General features: G+C 39.2%; 1 protein-coding gene across 1 annotated transcript in view; it reads right to left on the bottom strand.

Annotated features, from left to right (window-relative positions):
- TMEM135 (transmembrane protein 135) overlaps nucleotides 1–18,906 on the bottom strand; it is a 180,473-nt gene that overhangs the window by 62,141 nt on the left and 99,426 nt on the right. The window contains exon 6 of the mRNA XM_052812750.1: nucleotides 421–467. Within this exon, the coding sequence (XP_052668710.1) occupies nucleotides 421–467 (47 nt within the window). The remainder of the gene's footprint in view (nucleotides 1–420; nucleotides 468–18,906) is intronic.

The following is an 18,906-nucleotide window of genomic DNA, read 5'->3' as shown; positions in this document are numbered from 1 at the left end:
TTTGATACTATTTAAAACTGTAAAACCTCATTTTCCTGTTCTCTATTTTGACTACAAGAAAAAATGTTATCTTCCCTGCTGTAAGCTATTTAAGAACATATATGAAAAGCAGCATTTCAGCTGTTTTCATACTATGTAATGTTAGATCTCCAGGGTCTTAATTAGGAGATGAGAGGAGGCTCCGTAAGTAATCAGTATAACCTCCAGAAGATTTAAAGCATTTAACTCAGCGTTTCCCTTTTTAGCCCAATTACATTCACAGCACTGAGGTTTTAATGCCATGGAAGCACTCCACTCAACTCAGAAAGCCTGAGTCAAGAATATACAGGTTTTCAGATGAATACCAAAAATCAAGTAAGCTCTTAGAAATGCTGTTTAAAACAATCTTTACAAACATAAATAGATATACTAGCAACATACCTGAAAAAGAACATGAACAGAGCAGCTGTGATGCAGAACAAAAGGACCTACAAGAAGCAGAAAGAATGTTATTACATAAAACATCACACTACTACTGCGTGTTCTGGATCATGAAGGTTTTACAACCATTACTGTAAAAGTTACACTTTATTTATATGCTTGATGGGCCAGAATGAAATCTTGTCTGAATCCACCAAAAAGGATTCTCTTGTTTCTAGTGGACTTTGAGCCATTCCTGTCGAAGTTAAAAAAAATATGAAATCCAAACCAGGGTAGTAGGACAACAGACACAGCAAATGATGCCACTTAAAATAGCGGCATTAATATAAAATAATAACAAAACAATAGAATGAAAACAACAAAGTAATAGAGCAGAAATTTAAACATTAGGTTTTGTCTCTTTGCTTTTGTGATTTATTCAAACACCATATTGCTAGTTTCAGTTTAAAAGGCAGGACATTTAAGATGTCTGTACAGACAGCTGCTTCTGCTTAACTGCTTTCCAGCAAGTTTGTGAGTAGATAATTCTCCCAAATGAGAGTACCCTTTCTAGTAGTAACACCTTAGCATTAAACTCACTTGGAATAATCCCATCTTGCTCTAGATCATCAATGTGATCATACACGAGTCAGTGAGCAAACTTAGCAGCTCTCCAGCACTGAGAGGGGAACATCCTCCTGTCCTCTCCGCTGGGGCTCAGTGCTCTTACCTCCTCCTTCCCACCTGCACAGTGGCTCACAAATGCTGAAGAAAACAAACTCAAGGAGAAAAAAAAACCATAAATCAAAACTTTCGAGAGTTTTCTGCCAATTTGGCAAGCTAAGGAGATCACTGGAAGGGTATAAAAGCACCGGAGCAGGCAAAGGCAAAAGGGAAGGAGGGGGACCTCCGTGCCAGGAGCAGAGAAGGGGAGGAAGGATGAAGCCGTCCTCCTCGAGATACCAACAAGCCGTTGTACCTTGACTGTAGCACTGCTTGTACATACAGCTGTTTCAGAAACAACTATGCCATGCTTTAAATTCATAACCTGCCTTAATCCACTCCATCTTTGCCAGATACAGATTGAGAGTGAGAAAATACCATTTTGTTCTAGATATACTGGCCCATATTCATACCATCGTTCAGGAGGCAAAAACCTTACAGAAAAATTGCAACTGTTTTAGAAAACACTTGCACTTATTTTCAAGGGTTGATGAAGTTTCGATCATGATAGCATACAGATAGCTTAAGTGAAAAGAAATGGAAATGCTGGCAGTAGTGCATATTTGAAGGTTATAAACACGTAGAACAGTAGGCTGCTGCATGCTGATACAGATCAGAAAGTGTGATAAAAATTTAAATAGGAAAAGTTTACAATGACTTCCAGAGGAAAAAAAAAATCTTACAATGAGACTATTTCCCTTTTCTAAGTCCTCTGGCATGTGACTTAAAATTAGGTCACACAAGACATTATAATGTTTGCTGTGTAAACTACCCATTTTTTTCCTTTTCCTTCACCAGTACTATTGTATTTTATTATTCTGCATTAAAAATGTGAACATCTGAAGTAATTTTATATGAAATCATGAGGGCAAAGTGAGGACAATGATATATTTCAGTTCAAACTAGCAGCAAAAGCAGACTTACATTTAAACCCGAGTTTACTTAAAAAGATCTGCCCTAACCCTCCAAAGCTCAAACCATATTTAATCATTCAAACAACAATCATCAATTCTCTGGATGCCATTTCTGGGACACAGAAGGGACAAGAAGCCTTGACAGCCCAAGCAATGATATTGAGAAATAAGTGAGAAATGGCAAAGAACCAGTTTTTGGGCCGGGGGAAGAGTATGCCTTTCAATATTAAAAACACTCACTTCACTAAATAGTCTCTTTTTCTTGACCTTTTTTCTTTTATTCCTTTTTTACCCCCCCCCTTTTTTTTTTTTACTAAGTTTGATAACAACCTAACAAGTATTTATACAAATCATTAAGATTCCCTCGGAGTGCTCTCTTCTCCAGACTAAGGCACCCCAGCTCTCTCAGCCTCTCCATCATACGAGAGATGCTCCAAGCCCTTAATCATCTTTATGGCCCTTCACTCCAGTATGTCCACGTCTGTCTTGTACTGGGAAACCCAGCACTGGACACAACGCTACAGATGTGTCTTACCACCTCTGAGTAGAGGGGAAGGATGACCTCCCTCGACCTGCTGGCAATGCTTCTTCTAATGCAGCCCACGAGGCTGGTGGCCTCCTTTGCTAGAAGGGCACTTTGGTGGCTCATGTTCAGCTTGGTGTCCACCAGGACCCCCAAGTTCTTTTCTGCAAAGCTACTTTCCAGGTGCCCCCAGCATATACCGGTGCCTGGGGTTATTCCTCCCCAAGGGCAGGACTTGGCACTTCCCCTTGCTGAAGCTCACGAGGTTCCTGCTGGCCCATTTCTCCACCCTGTTGAGGTCCCTCTGGATGGCAGCACAACCACCTGGTGCAGCAACAACTCCTCCCAGTTTTGTATCATCTACAAACCTGCTGAGGGTGCAGCCTCCTGTCCGCTCATCCAGGTCATTAACGAAGACGCTGCTGACCGCAGTATGGACTCCTGGGGTACACCGCTACTAACTGGCCTCCCGCTGGACTTCGTTTGTGCTTTGAGTCTGTCAGTTCAGCCCAGCCAGCTTTCAATCCACCTCACCATCCACCTATCATCAATTTGTCTATCATCTGTGTTCCATTTGGCAAAATCTGGGCAACTTGAAGACCTTGCTTAATCAACCTTTATAATTATCAGATGTCTTCCAGAACTTAAAAATATTCTTTGAAGAAAATAAGACGTGGAAGACCTTGGGCAGGTGGAAAAGATGAAACTGATAAAATTTTTGTAAATGAGAAGTTCAGGGAATATTGGATGGTCAACCAGACCACTTCCAGTATCCACAACTATACTAGAATAAATTATTTGAAACAGCTAGTTTATAAACATCTAGATAACAAGACGATAAGAAACAACCAACACAATAAACAATTAAAACTATTGTACTTTTCCTTGACAGATGTTTTAAGGAAAAGAGCAGGTGTCATTTATCTGAACTTTAATGCACCTTTGTGGCAGTTGCATATGTTAATTAAGTAAGTGGGCACAGAGCTCCTCAAGAACATTACAGGAGAAAACTCTAATAGTTAGCAGTTCATTATCAAACTAAAAGGCATTTTAACTGAGGTCACCAAAGAGGTTTTGCTTTCCTCTTCGGTAATGATTTGAACGATGGAACAGAGATTATGTCACAAATTCATAAAACCCTTTAGAGGCCAGGTAAATTATGCAAAGAGATTGAATTGCCCAAAGTCAACAAGATGAAATTCAATAAATAGAAATATGAAGTAGCTGGCAGGAGAAATCACACACGCAAAAACCAAGACAAGAAACAACTGCGTAGGCAGTACAAGAGTATAACCAATTCCACAGATCACAAATAAATAAGCACCAGCAACGCAATGCTGCAGAAAGCACCGTAAAATATTACAGACTCTTTCAGAAGCAGAGGAGGCAAGACACAGCAGTGTATTACACTAATGACCTGGTGCTAGCAACACCCCAACATAGAGCTTTGGGCACTACTGTTAAAGAAAAGCATAGACAAAACAAGACAGTCCAGAAAAGCACAATGAAAATAACAGGCATGTAGTATACAGCTGTTGAGAAACTGCTTCAACTAAAAGAGAGGTAGCTAGTGACAAACATGACAACTATTTTCATAAAATTATCATATAGTGACAAATCTGTCTTATCGAGTACAGACTGAGGAAGACAAAGCTAAATCTACAATGAAGACAACATAGGTTAAACCTTAGGAAGAGCTCTCTCTATAGGGTAGTGACACACCAGAACAAATTGCCTGTGAGACTGGGGAATCTCCTTTATCAGAGGCGTTTAAGATCAGTAAAGGCAAACATCTCCTAGAAATGCTCTGGGCATCTTTGACACTGTCTCTCCCACACACAACTGAAGGACAGCAAGATGTGCAGTTAAACCAGACCGTTTTACATGAAATGCACAGCCCAACGTGGCAAGCCCAGTGATTGTCTTCTTATCATAGCACAAAGAAACAGGAGGCAAATGGTCACCATGCTCCAAAATCAAGCTACTTTCAAAACAAGCCTTTTTTTCAACTTTTCCCCATTCTATAGAATTTTTTTGTAGCATCCTCAGTACAATATGCATTGTATTTTAGACTTAAAAACAACTATACTAAAAAAAGAGAAAAAATACTAAGGCCTACAGAAATATAATTCTAAATATTGAGTGAATTTAAGCCTCATAATCTAGTGGGCAGGAAGTCTCATTTTGGATTTTTCTTGCACAGTCTGTCACTTTTTGATTTACGATACAAGGTCAACAAATTATGCTTGGCAACACACAGACCTTGAAACTTTCCAGCTGCAGAAACAGATACAAGCAGCAGACAACCTGCATGTTTCTAATGAGAATGATACACCCTAAATATTTTAACATTTTTAAAAAGATGCACATAAGTTACAAGGAAAAATCCCTATGCTCCAGGACAGGTTAGCATATTTGGTGTATAAGGCACACACTGTAATTTAATTGATCACATTATACTTTACTGTACTATACTAAACCTTAATAAAAAAGGAGGAAAGTTGCTGACAAAACTTAAGAAGTACTTTTTTCCAGATCTCTGTTGGCTGACAAAGCCTTTTTTTTTTTTTTCCCCCGAGAAAGCTTAGTCCTCATATAAACAGCATCACGAAGCAACATTCAGCAGTTCTCAGCTCTAAGCACAAAACAAAAAGCTCTGGCTGAAAGCAGTTACCAGCAGCCCCAGTAACACCAGCAGCAGCAGCTCACAAATGACTTGCCCTCACAGCCAGACAGAAATCTTGGACCAGAGGAAGGAAAAATAACACTGACAAAACTATTAAAACTACTCTTGAGCCTCATGTATTCAGACTTTTCGTGCATATTACCTAATCCTAAGGTTATGTGTATTCTCCTTAAGCATTTTCATTATAGTCAGATTTCCTGGGGTAAAAAAGTCTCTGATTGGAGGCTGCTGGATCTCCCATACAGCCAGAATAAGAGTAGGGCTGAAGTCTGGGATAAAATAACACAGGCCTTGTAATCAAAAAGAAAAAAACACTGAAGCTACATTTAATCTATGTAAATGAAGACAGGAGGAGGGAAAAGGGACAGATCAGTGATATCAGCTGGTAGAAGCATTTGGAGTGTCAGAGCTACAGTTCAACACTGAATAGTGTTAAACCCAGCTCACAGAAGACCTCAGGCTGTTTCAACCACTGGCACATCAACACTTGACTTCAAGCATATTTATTCATGAAGCCTGAAAACCATCACCTTCTTGATCAACCACTTCGCAACCTATGTGAGAGCTATATCTACACTTGATGATGAAAAAAATAAAGTTACTACTCCTAGGTCCTGAAGGCTGTGTGCTACAAAAAAAAAGAACTGTCAGCTAAGGTCTGCCTGACGAAATTTTATTGGTAAAAAATAATGGAAAATTGGAAACCCAGATAAAAGAAGTCACTCCAATAATTATTACTTGAGCCAATTTCTTCCAAAAGTTACAAAAAAGAGAAAGTGGACTTACTATTGTACATATATTATTATTATTACATTACTATTACATATGCTATTATACTCTGTTCTCATGAGACCCCCACCTGGAGTACTGCCTTCAGCTCTGGGGCCCCCAAATTAATAAGGACATGGACCTGCACAAGCAGGTCCAGAGCAGGGCCATGAAGATGATCAGGGGGCTGGAGCACCTCTCCCATGAAGGCAGGCTGAGAGAGCTGGGGTTGTTCAACCTGGAGAAGAGAAGGATCTGGGGAGACCTTACAGCAGCCTTCCAGTCCCTAAAGGGGGCCTACAGGAAAGCCAGAGAGGGACTTTTTACAAGGGCATGTAGTGACAGGACAAGGGGTAATGGCTTCAAACTGAAAGAGGGTAGATTTACATTAGATATTAGGAAGAAATTCTGTACTTGTGAGGGTGGTGAGGCACTGGAACAGGTTGCCCAGAGAGGCTGTGGCTGCCCCATCCCTGGCAGTGTTCAAGGCCAGGCTGGATGGGGCTTTGAGCAACCTGGTCTAGTGGAAGGTGTCCCTGCCCATGGCAGGGGGGGGTTGGAACTAGACGATCTTTAAGGTCCCTTCCAACCCAAACCATTCTATGATTCTATGATTTTTAAATCAATCGCTAATTAATATTTCTACAAGCATGGCTATAGTAACAAGGATTTAATACTAAAATGTGCTTGCTTTCTCCAATGACTACTTTTTAATACAGATTTTCAGTTTTACAAGCATTTTGAGGTCTATATACATATAACTGGGAGCTTTGTATAGTGGTCACAAATTTTTACTCTTAAAATACATGATCCAGAAAAAAAAGAACTATTTCACACATTTTTTTTAATCCTGAAAACAAGCCATTTATCCACAGAAGAGCTTACTGCTGTCTCTGCTGACAGAGGTTACAAGCACTCTTTCACTTTTATACACCTAGTTGAATAGTAGTATGGTAGTTGTAATATCTTTTATTATATCAGCTAACATTACCAGGGATGAAGGAAGATGCTCCATCGGATTTTTGAGTACACAATCCATCCTTCAGATTTACTCCTACTTCAGACATGAGGAAGGATTTTTTTGTACCGAAAAGCCATTCTCGGTTTTTCCATACATATGAATTGGTCTAATAAAAAACTCCCTAGCTTTAACCCTAAATCCACAGAGCTACACAAACAGCACTATAATTATATATTGGTGCAATCATAGAAATTTGTCAACTGTTGCTTGTGGTTCCTATATTTTATTTCAAGACATGTTATTGCTCCAATAAAAAAAACTTTCTACAGCTCTTATCGCTAAGATTATCTCTTAGGCAAGCTCCCTTCTATTAAAAAAAATTAAAATAATGGAACAAGACATGCAGATTAATATAATGGTCTTGTACTCCATGATCAAGGAAACAAATGTGCATGGAATATCTCTTTTCTACCCGCACATTACATAGCATAACTGGTAGCATCCTAATCAATGAACTGGCTTTATAAAATTCATAGTCTGTTCTTTTCCAATGACAAAATAGCTGGTTAAAAAGCATAAAATTTTCTATAGTTTTCTAGTAGTTAAAGGGGATGGAAATCACTGAATCTTTCTCAGTAATCAGACAAAGATACCAGAAGTCATATAAAAGATACCAACGATACCAAAGTTGTGTAAAAAGAAGTTATGTGAAAATAGGTGCCACACTTCATTATGTTCAGCCCCTTAAAATCTGATCTGATGATCACTTTGACTAATGTAAGTAGTTATTCTCTATTATTATTTAATGCCCCAGGCAAGAAATTAACATAGTAAATAATTACCTGATGGAATTAGTCACCATCAGCTGACATGGCAGTTCTTACATACGACAGCTACATCACCTCTATGGGACTAAAGGGCAGGACTTCAGCCCTGAACCCATGAGCTGCTAATAATATCAGCTATACTGCCGGAGACCACTGCTATAAACAGCACTTACACTCTGACATGGTGCAGAGGAAGGCTGTAACAGCCACTTACGACTAGATTATATCAGCAATGAGTTTGGCAACTAGTTTTCCTGAGCACTGAACTAGTTTCTATCTGTTCTCCTGCTCTCTACCTCAGTTCTCCATTTGCTGTCCCAAGTGAGTAAAAATAACTTGGGGAGATTTTTATTGCATCCCCCATCACTTTTGCACTAGCAAAGTGGATTTTCCTGAGAGCAATGCTAACATAACTTTATTCTCACCAGCTAGAGAGCTAAAAATAACGCAGAAGAGGTAGCTACAAAGAGCAATTTAATGCCCAGAATACCTGACTTTCAATAAAACTAAAGATGCCAGTATCTAAATGCTTTTGGCTTATTCAAGAGAAGATGCAAAGGTGGCTGGAGTATCACTAAAAGAGCGTGGGTGAGTAAAGACTATTCTTTAGTTTGATAGAAAAAAAAAAAACACACGATGGTGAGAACCTGAAGTCTGCCAAATTCAGACTAGCGAGATAGCAACTTTTTCTCTGGTTAGTAAGACTAATTTACCAAATATGGTACACAAAACAGTCTAAGCATGAGTTGTACACTTGATGCACAATGTGGTGAGATTCACCAGCCAGTTTTAACCAGTTGTTGTGGTTTAACCCCAGCCAGCAACTAAGCACCACGCAGCCGCTCACTCACTCCCCAACACCCAGTGGGATGGAGGAGAGAATCAGAAAAAAAAAAGGTAAAACTTGTGGGTTGAGATAAGAACAGTTTAATAGAACAGAAAGGAAGAAACTCATAATGATAATAATAACAATAATAAAATGACAACACTAATAAAAGGATTGGAATGTACAAAACAAGTGATGCACAATGCAATTGCTCACCACTCGATGACCGATGCCCAGTTAGTTCCTGAGCAGTGATCCCTCCCCAGGCCAACTCCCCCCAGTTTATATACTGGGCATGACATCACATGGTATGGAATACCCCTTTGGCCAGTTTGGGTCAGCTGCCCTGGCTGTGTCCCCTCCCAACTTCTTGTGCCCCTCCAGCCTTCTTGCTGCTGGGCATGAGAAGCTGAGAAATCCTTGACTTAGTCTAAACACTACTTAGCAACAGCTGAAAACATCAGTGTGCTATCACCATTCTTCTCATACTGAACCCAAGACATAACATTATACCAGCTACTAGAAAGAAAATCAACTCTATCCCAGCCGAAATCAGGGCACCAGTAAATGACTGGGTGATTATAATGGTCTCCTGCAGTGTCAGTATTCATGAAAATACCGTTATTCATGTGTGTATTTTGAATGAAAGCACTACATATACTAAAACATGCATTTGTTCATAACTCAGCAAAAGCATCTGAATCCATTGCTCTTTATTTAAATTTCAGTATTGAATATAATACATACTTCAGATCTGTCAAATGGCTTATTAAGGCTCTAGTAAAAATATAACAAAGGCTGAAGGGAAAATATACTCCCGAATCCTGCAGCAGCTCTGTCACTATTGCAACCTTCCAGCTGTCTGTGCCTCAGAGTCCCTCGTTTCTCTCTCCGAGGCCACAGCTGTCTCACAGATGGCACTGCAGAGGACCAAACAGTTCTCTTAGACAGGGACAGGGTGTTCTGAACAACTAACCTCTGCATTTAGCCACAAACTCCTTAGATTTCAATCCTCCGTGGAGAGAGAAGGAGCCAATGGGGAATGCAAAGCATTCCGAGTTTCCTCAAGCACGTACAGGTCTGGAATGACTGATGCTCCAAGTCCAAGATCTGACAGAGATTTAACGAAACACATACGCCATAACCAAGTATTACTCTCAGCATCTGCTGTACTATGTACAAAGTTTGGCACTGTCTGGTTACTCTGAAGTCATATACTACCTCTTACACATTAATTGAAAAATTGTGATCTACCTTCTTGTTTTCTTAAAATACCTTTTAAAAAGTAATCTTTCTAATATCCCTTTTTTCTCTGTTAACAGCACCCTTCAATTCCCAAGAACTGCAGTGAGTAGCAAAAATGAGCTATTTGATTCTCAGTGTTGCCATTGCTTATTAAAGAAGTCACACAGTTCCTACGCAGAAACGTCATTATTAAAGTTTTTAAAACAAAGATACAAAGGTATTTTATGTCAAAAACAGGTAATATGGTTTTGTACAAAAGCATAATGACTTATGGAAAATGGCGGTTGTCCTTCACCAAGCTCAAATTTCCAGTGATCCCAAAAGACATAGGCCAACTGAAAATCCTAAAATAGAAACATATCTCTCTGGACATTTCAAGTTATGCAATGTTTTCCCTTCTTTCTATAGTAAATCCTGTTAAACCAAAACCTTTAGAACACTTGGTGTCATTCTGTACTTGAAATCCACTGCATTTGGGGAGAATTTCATGAGCTATCAAAAGCACTGGTGAAAACTCTTGTCATATTCTTGGTTGTCCACATCATGATTATTTTTCTAGTTGAAATTAGGTAACTTCTGAAGCAATGCAACATTGCTGCTACAGCTTCAAAATTGACAGGCTTTATGAAAAAGTAGAAAACAATTTGTCAGATCCTTATTGGGCACTTGGCCAATTTAGCTACACCTGCACCACTTCAGCTGTTAAGAGGCTCCCGATTTTTTTCTGCCAACAAGCCTCAAGCAATCTCTAGACAGATAAGATCAAAAGAAACACTAGTATGTGTTATTAAACAAGATATTATGTAGATTCACGTTAAAGCACTGTTGTCTGATCACGATTAAATGATTACAATTGGCAAATGTAGAAGGTAACTGAGCCAAGACGGGGAGCACCTGCCAGCCTCAGAAGAGCATGAAAGAATAAAAGAGAAAATTAAACCCTTGATTTTCTAGTTTGTAAATTCCTTATATACACGTATAGTTAAGCACTTTAGCACCTTTCATTTGTTTTCTCAAAACACACTTGTCAAGTCTCTTCCCCTGTTTTTCATATTACCTTAACCACAGCAAACAAATCTATAACATACTTTAATGGAGCCACAAAACAGCCATTCTTAAAGCTTTTCATGAGAGCCCACTACTTTCAAGGATGCACAACACCTGACAGACTGAAGTATAAAAAAGTAATTGTCAAATGAAACAGCAGTGCCTTACTATTATGCCTTCCTAGAAGAGGAAAGAAGAGCTATTTTACAGAGTATCATATTGGAAGAGCCGATTTGGGCCCGTTTCTGAAACTAATCAATCCTTTGACACACAACTTGCAGGCAGCTCCAACACCGAAAAATGCAGACACACCTCCAATCCTATTCTGCACCTTCTAGTACTCCCAGGTCTCCAAGTTATGTCCCAGTCTATAAAATATAAACCCTCAATTATCAGCTGTAAAAACATCACTCCGTCAGGCTGCCACACAGCTGTCCAGAGCAGGGCTGCAAAGACGATCGGGGACTGGAGCCCCTCTCCCATGAAGACAGGCTGAGAGAGTCGGGGTTGTTCAGCCCGGAGAAGAGGAAGGTTTCTGGGGAAACCTTATAGCAGCCTTCTAGTACCTAAAGGGGACCTACAGGCAAGATGGGGAGGGACTTTTTCCAAGGGCATGTAGGGATAGGATGAGGGGTAATGGTTTTAAACTGAAGGAGGGTAGATTTAGATCAGATGGAAGGAAGAAGTTCTTCAATGTGAGGGTGGTGAGGCACTGGCACAGGTTGCCCAGAGAGGCTGTGGCTGCCCCATCCCTGGCAGTGTTCAAGGTCAGGTTGGATGGGGCTTTGAGCAACCTGGGCTAGTGGAAGGTGTCCCTGCCCATGGCAGGGGGGTTGGAACAACTTGATCTTTAAGGTTCCTTCCACCCCAAACCATTCTGTGATTCTATGTCGGAGTAAAATTTAGAATTCAAATAGATTTCAAAAGCTGATTTGCACTCCTGAACAGTAACTTGATCTTGCGAACGCTTGCATTCATTACTGTTTTTACAGATGCAAATACTCCCAGTAACTTCTAATCAGTAAAATATCTCAGTGATTAACCCTCATAGACTCTGTGGTCTGCACCCATCTGTTGCTGTTCAAATGACTTTGACAAAAATAATGTAGATACTCTTTCATGTATCTATAATAAAGGTTGATTTTGTGTTGGGTTGTTTTTGTTTGGGGTATTTTGGTATTTCTATAGGGATTTAGCAGCTATTTCACCTTTCCCAGCTTACAACTCTTTGAGCGCAATATAATTTTTCAGGGTATTCACAGCCACAGAATGAATGGAAGTGAATGCAATTAAAAGCACAATGATATCAAGCCATTGAACTTACCTAATTCTCATTCAATTCCCAAATCTAACTTTTAAGCACCAACACTAATTTTTATTTCTGATTTTGATTTTATCATATCTTTTGCATAAGTTATTTAGTTGCCTTGCCTCATTTTTCCTTTCCCTTAGTATTCATGGTTTTCTTGTCAGTGTGATTTCAGCTATAACTTTCCTGTCCTTAAAACGCCCAGCTCTGGACAAGTGCAACTTTTCTCTGGTGGTGTTTCCATCACCCTTGTATAACTTGAGTTATACAAAGGTGTTCCTAATCCAACTTTAACCAGTGTAGATTTTTATCAGGGAATAATATTCTCTCAAACACTTGAAGCTGAGATTTTATTTCATACAAAATCTGTTCTTGCCAGCTTTCTCCCATTAGCTGAAGTGATCCTCGTTTCTTATTCCCCAAAACCAAAGCAGCCCTACAATTAGTTTCCTCTTTCTGACCAGGCAAGGACCCTACATTTATAACTGTTAACTCTGGGAAATTAACAAACTTACACAGAATAAAATATTCCTATGCTTTTGAGAGTTCTTTGTCAATTACCTACACCTCAAGAACTTATAGCCAGGTTTCAACCAAATTCAGTAAAGCTACACATCCCAAAGAGAATTACATTCCTGCAAGATCCACTGAAATTGGCAGCTGGGTGGTAGAAAGTGGGCAAAATAAGTGCTGCCGCTGCCGCAACCAGAAGAACTTTCTGACTGCACGTGGAAGCCATCTCATCCCTTTGGTCTGCTATTTCTCAATAAAATAGCTGAAAATAGTTATGGTTAACATGTATGTTATACATGCAGCTTAGTCTTGAGGAAAAAACAGACAAAATAAAACTACTTTATGTCAAATAACACCCTAAATAACATGCAATGCTTCTGAATACAATGCCAAACCTACACACACGCTCTCAAGAAACTTTATATGATAAGAAAAATAGACTTCAGCATTTGTTCTACGCGTAACTCCAACTTTATCCTAAATTATGCCAAGAACAGCTTTAAAACATATGATCTACAAGGAGTAAAGTCTTCCACATTTCTTTAAATTCACCATTTTACGCCAGAGTAAAATACTTCTGAAATACCTGAAATAGGCCCGTTTAACTGAATTGGGTCCCCCAAATCCTAAAATGCTATACAGGGCTTTGTTCTTGCTGTTTTAAATATTCATTCACTTCAGAACTACAAGTGACCTACAAACTTACTATCATTTTAAATTTTCAGATATTTATATACATATAAAATTATATTTATCATTAATATATGCTACAGGGTCCAGGATATTCATTGGCAACACATGCGAGAGTTTTATATTACACCACTGGACAGTACTGAACCAAATTTAAAAATCTATACTTCCAACCTACATTTAAAGTCTAAGATTGGGTCACTGTGATACTACCACAAGCTGATGAGTTCTTCATGATGGTTACACATCTTGCTGTGCAGATTTGCTCACCACTGGGCCGTGCTCTCAGTTCAGGCTGAAGCTTCATGAATTACTTTCAAACAACATCAATTTACGTAGTCACCGCTCCTCCTCTCCAACACCTTTTTTTGCTGATTACTGCCATGTGTCTTCTGCTGGCACAGAGATGCACAGAAAAACAAATCATAGACCTGATCCATCTGAAAGTAACTATTTTCACCTCCCAAGGACTGAATGGAGGCAGGAACAGGCAGCTGGGGTTCACGCCTGCCTAAATAAGCTTAAGCCACACCAAGATCAAATCATAGCCTGTTACTCACTGCAAACTCCTAACAATGCAGTCAATTCAGCCAGCGCAACTTGAACCTCCCATCTTTATAACTTTGATGAATAAATGTGAAGTAGCTGTTCAATTAGGATACATTGAAAACGCAGAATTAGAAATATACTTGAAATATGACATTGCAAATGAAAACTACAAAAACACTAGCATCTCTGAATATTAAATCCATATGTAAGCTGAAACTTAAATCTGGTTACTTATCCTACAAGGGCATTACAAATGTAGTAAATACTAAAATAACAATACATTTTCTTAGTAGTCTGTGCAGATGTCTCATATTAGACTTCTGAACATAACTCCTTAGCTCATATTACGGATATCGTCCAAGATTTCATCTCTACCATGAGGATTTCTGCTTGCCTCTTTTTCTTCCAGAGCTCATAATCACTGAAGAATTACAAGGTTTGATATTACCTTAGTATCCAAAAAGGAACTGCAAGAGATATTTGTCTTTAAAAGTTTACAGGTGTTGAAATAATTTCATTGCTGCAGAGCACATGTATTAAAATAATATTCCAAGCACAATATTCTGTGCAAGGCAGCGTCATGAAAGCCACTGTATCCGGTAATCATTCATACTGGTGAAAATTATAAACGGTATCAGAACATGATGAAAGTCTGATAAGCACTAAAAACTCGTAAAGGGACAGGTTTAAAGGAGTAGAAATAAATAATCTATTTTGATAATTCAGAAATAAACAGCAGCATTGTCCCACTATTGCAACCGCTTAACTATTACTTTAAGTGGTGTATTGGATAATTAGTTAGGTGGACAAATTTTAAAATTACTAAAAATTTTGGCATGCTCCAACTTAGAGTAAGTTAGTTACAATGGACAAATAGTTATTTTTCAGGCTCAACAGCATCCTGACCCACGTGCCCGAGCCCATAGCTGCCCTCTCTGTTCTGCTGGTGAGACTGCAGGGCAGGGCCAGGAAGGAGCTGAGGAAGCCAATACTGCAGCCAGGAGAAATACGCATTAAAGAATGCACTCAGGAACTGTGGATTTCTTTTCTTAAAAATATGTACGACTAGCAGACACCTACTACATATGGGTTTTAGATATAGATACATATACAGTGGTATTTTGGTGTTTACTAACTGAAGAAAAATATTTTAAATTTATTATAATTATTTATGCTTATGCATAAATCCTGACACCTTGCATATGATGTCATTTAACATCAGTATTTCTGTATCTTTCCATTGCTTTGCAGAGTTTTCAATAGCACTGTGAACTACACGCATTTCTTTGCAAGTATGAGCCCCCTTGAGAATGTGAGGAGGGGGAAATAGCACAGTAAGCTAACATGCCTCTCACGTTTCCCAAGATAGGAGCCTCCGCAACGTACAGCTGACACTAGTTGTCATCGTAAGATACAGTTAACTCCTCAGGGTAACGAGGGCTCTTAACATTTTATGTGACCAAGCTAGGAAAGACATATAATCAGAATTGTTTGGAAGGGGGTGAAAGCAGAGATTATGTTATCTGTTGAATGAAGGAGTTCATGCTGCGATGGAATTACTTTTCAGTGAAGCTTCCCGAGAAGGCATAGATACTTCTGTGTCCTGGGAAACGAAGGACTTAGCAACTTGACGAAGTTCTTACCGCAGGTGTCTACTCCGTCCCACTGCTGGAGGTTACCTTTGCTTCAGCTTTGCCCCGCAGCAGCGAAGCAGCTTGTGCGAGCGCTCGGCACCCACTTCACTGCAGCGAGACAGGTAAGGGAGTCACACTGTTGGTGCCAGCTGGGCAACGTAAAGCAACTCATTTTGCTTCAAAGACCCCCTCATTTGGTCGTTTCAACCACCTCCTACGTGGAGACTGAGTGGAAAGAGGTGATGCTAAGCAGAAGCTAAGAGAAGCACTACCTTAAAGCGCTCTGGCTAGACTCACAGTGCCTTTCCCTAAGTTTTTATTAAGCTTTAAGATTCTTAGAACTAATAAAAAGAAGCTCAAAACTGATATGGAAATCAGTGGAAAAATAATGGTGTTTTACTGAAATACTTATTAATGTACTTTTTAAAAGACTACACAAAGGCTCACACACCAGGAAACATGCATTCTTCTATTACAGAACTTCAGTGTCAAGTTTCTTCTAACACCACCTCACAGACAGCTCCCAAACTCTTCCAAAAAAAATAATATTACTCTTTTTTATTATTTCTGTGTATGAATCTACATTTTCCCATTTAAGTCCACCAGAGCTGGACTAAATGTAGCCGTACACATGAAATCTTAGCAAAATCAATGTTTTTGTCAGAAAGTAGTAACTGATGTTACTCCTTTTCTCCTTATGATCTCTTTCACATTTTAAGCAATGTATTTTTCATGAAGTGGACCAGTGTCCTATGCAAACAATTTTTTGGGGGTGAGCTACAGCTACCTTTCAAAGAAAGGAAAATTTCAGAAAACAAACATTTTTTCTATTCTTTACAATAAAATGTACAGACCCAGTAGAACTGAATTTTTAGAGTAATACACATCATAGTAAGTGAGGTCATGTATTGCAGAAGCGCTAAGAATGAAGTGTATTATATTTCCACATCTATTTTCTTATCAGTAAAGTACCAGCAAGACTTCCAAGAAGCCAGAACTCTAAAAGTGGATAATGCACACACATATTGATGGTATTGTGGACGCATAACAGATTTCCTTGTAAGACATCTGACATCCTCTCCTTAACTTGTCATTGTTATGGACCAGTATTTCTTGAGTTTATATGAGACAGTTCAGACTGTCTAACTAGAAATTAAAGGCTCTCACCAGAATAAACTTAAGAATTAAAAATATTCAACAAATTGGAGAGAGCAGACCTTCTGACAGCACCTTTAATGGACAAGATGTACAAACTCAGGAAACATCACCAATAATGTCCATTGCGCCGTAACGAACAGATGAGATTCGAGGGTCACGCTCCATCTGCAGTAAGGGTTGTTTCCTGAAGGAGGCAATCCCTTCATGAGCTGGGTAAAAATCATCCCTCCTTCACCAGGCTGAGATTATACCCCTTCATCTCTTTGCCTGCACACTTACACATCCGTACTGAAGCCGTTCAACTTGTTTGGGATACCAGGCTCTTAACTTTGGACGCAGCTACCGAATTCACGCTACTTCTGAGCTTTTTCACTGGGTCCAAAATGGTGGTATGTTCATCCAGATAATTACTTTGAACCTGGTAAAGTGTTGGATAAATAACAGGATGTTACTGTAAGGGATCAGAAAGCTGAGTCTCTGACAGGTCACTGAGTTGGTTTCTACGAAGATATTTTCACAAGGCTGTGCAGTGGCAGGTGGAGGAGAATCCTGGATTACCTAAAAAACCATCTGACCAAATTTAAAAGAGCTTTGCATTGTTGAGAATACTAAGACAGAAGACTGGGCCCGCATCCTTTGGGGTCAGTCAGGATCTCTTAAGACCATGTAAGAGTAAAGCATGAAAACTGAGACAGAGCACAACTTCGGGTAGTCAAGCAACCGAGTAGAGCAGTCTTTTTGCCAAATAGGTTGTCAAACTTCCAGCCCAACTAAGATGCGTCAAAAAGATGTGCTTAAATCATCACTCTGCACACATGCAAAATCAGAAATCCAATTTAATATTTGCAAAACTCAACCACAGAACTTGCTTCTGCAGAGACACCTGCTACTGAAGAAACATAAAACTGGACACCTTCAAACACATGTGCCTGGGCTGCCTACGATCTACAGCGCTGGTCTTATCCCTCCTTGTGACTGGAACGTGAGTCTTAGCATAAAGAACCACCACATGTGTTTCATTATTTTTATGCAAATAATGCAAAATACTGCAGGGAGGGGAATTCACCTCATCTAATATCATCCACAGAGCTAAGGTTTTATTTTAAGCTCTCTTTAATTTAGGCTCTCCACTCGGTAAGGAGAGACTAAGTAAGCACCTCCCTGAGATGATGAAGTAACTAGTCCAGACTAGGAGACGTTCCAGCAGCTAAAGCTGGGTGAGGAGCCCTCTCTTTCTTGCAGCAGCACCTCTCTCACGCACATCTTTTCCAGTCTAAATCACACAGCCATCAGTACTGTATCTATGTTTCCCTTCTCAAATGTTTGTAAATACTTTAAAACTGATGACTGGATTTAGTGTTAAGGAAACCATACCACAATCAAGACGCTTTAACAAAATTTTGAACTGTTTCAAATTATGAAATTTTTATCTGTATTTCACATTTGATTTTGCTGCAGAACCACAGCTAAAATTGAGTAAAAGTACCAGGTCTACATCATCAGAGCATGTAGTACAACACGGCATGAATGAGTTCAACTCTCTTCCAACATGCAAGTTCTAAATTTCAATACAGCACCCACCAAGAATTACCCCATGCGAACATCTTACATCTGAAAAATGTCTTACCCCACTAAAAACTAGAAAAAATTATTTTTAAAATGTATTTTTGTTAGTTTATGGAAAAATAAGGTACGTTATAAAAATTTAAAGGCTTATCATATGTATGATTTTTAATTAGAGGAGAAAAATAGAGATTATTTAAACACTTTCATTAATAGTTTCATTAATTAAACATCTGCATTTAATACAGTTGACTACTCCTCTAGAAGACATCATCAATTATATTCTTCCCTGTAAAATTAATGCTACACATTTGAATCTTCAAAAACTTCATACTTTCATAAGTGTTATGAGATTCCCCCCCCCCCCCCCCCAAATACTGCATTCAAGTAATTCTCAGCACTGAATTAGTGCTAAGTGTCACCAGAGCCCACCTCACCATAGCTTGCCCGGTGAGCCACAACACAAGTACTCACATTTGAAAGACCTGTTTGGTTTGGTTGATAGCAAAGGATGAACATCCTCTAATCAAGTACAGTAACTCTAAAAAGACTTCTTGTGATAAGGAGAAAA

This window comes from Harpia harpyja, chromosome 17 (genome assembly GCF_026419915.1).
Source record: "Harpia harpyja isolate bHarHar1 chromosome 17, bHarHar1 primary haplotype, whole genome shotgun sequence".
NCBI lineage: Eukaryota > Metazoa > Chordata > Aves > Accipitriformes > Accipitridae > Harpia > Harpia harpyja.
The sequence above is the reverse complement of the archived record's forward strand: the minus strand, read 5'-3'. Positions and strand labels throughout refer to the sequence as shown.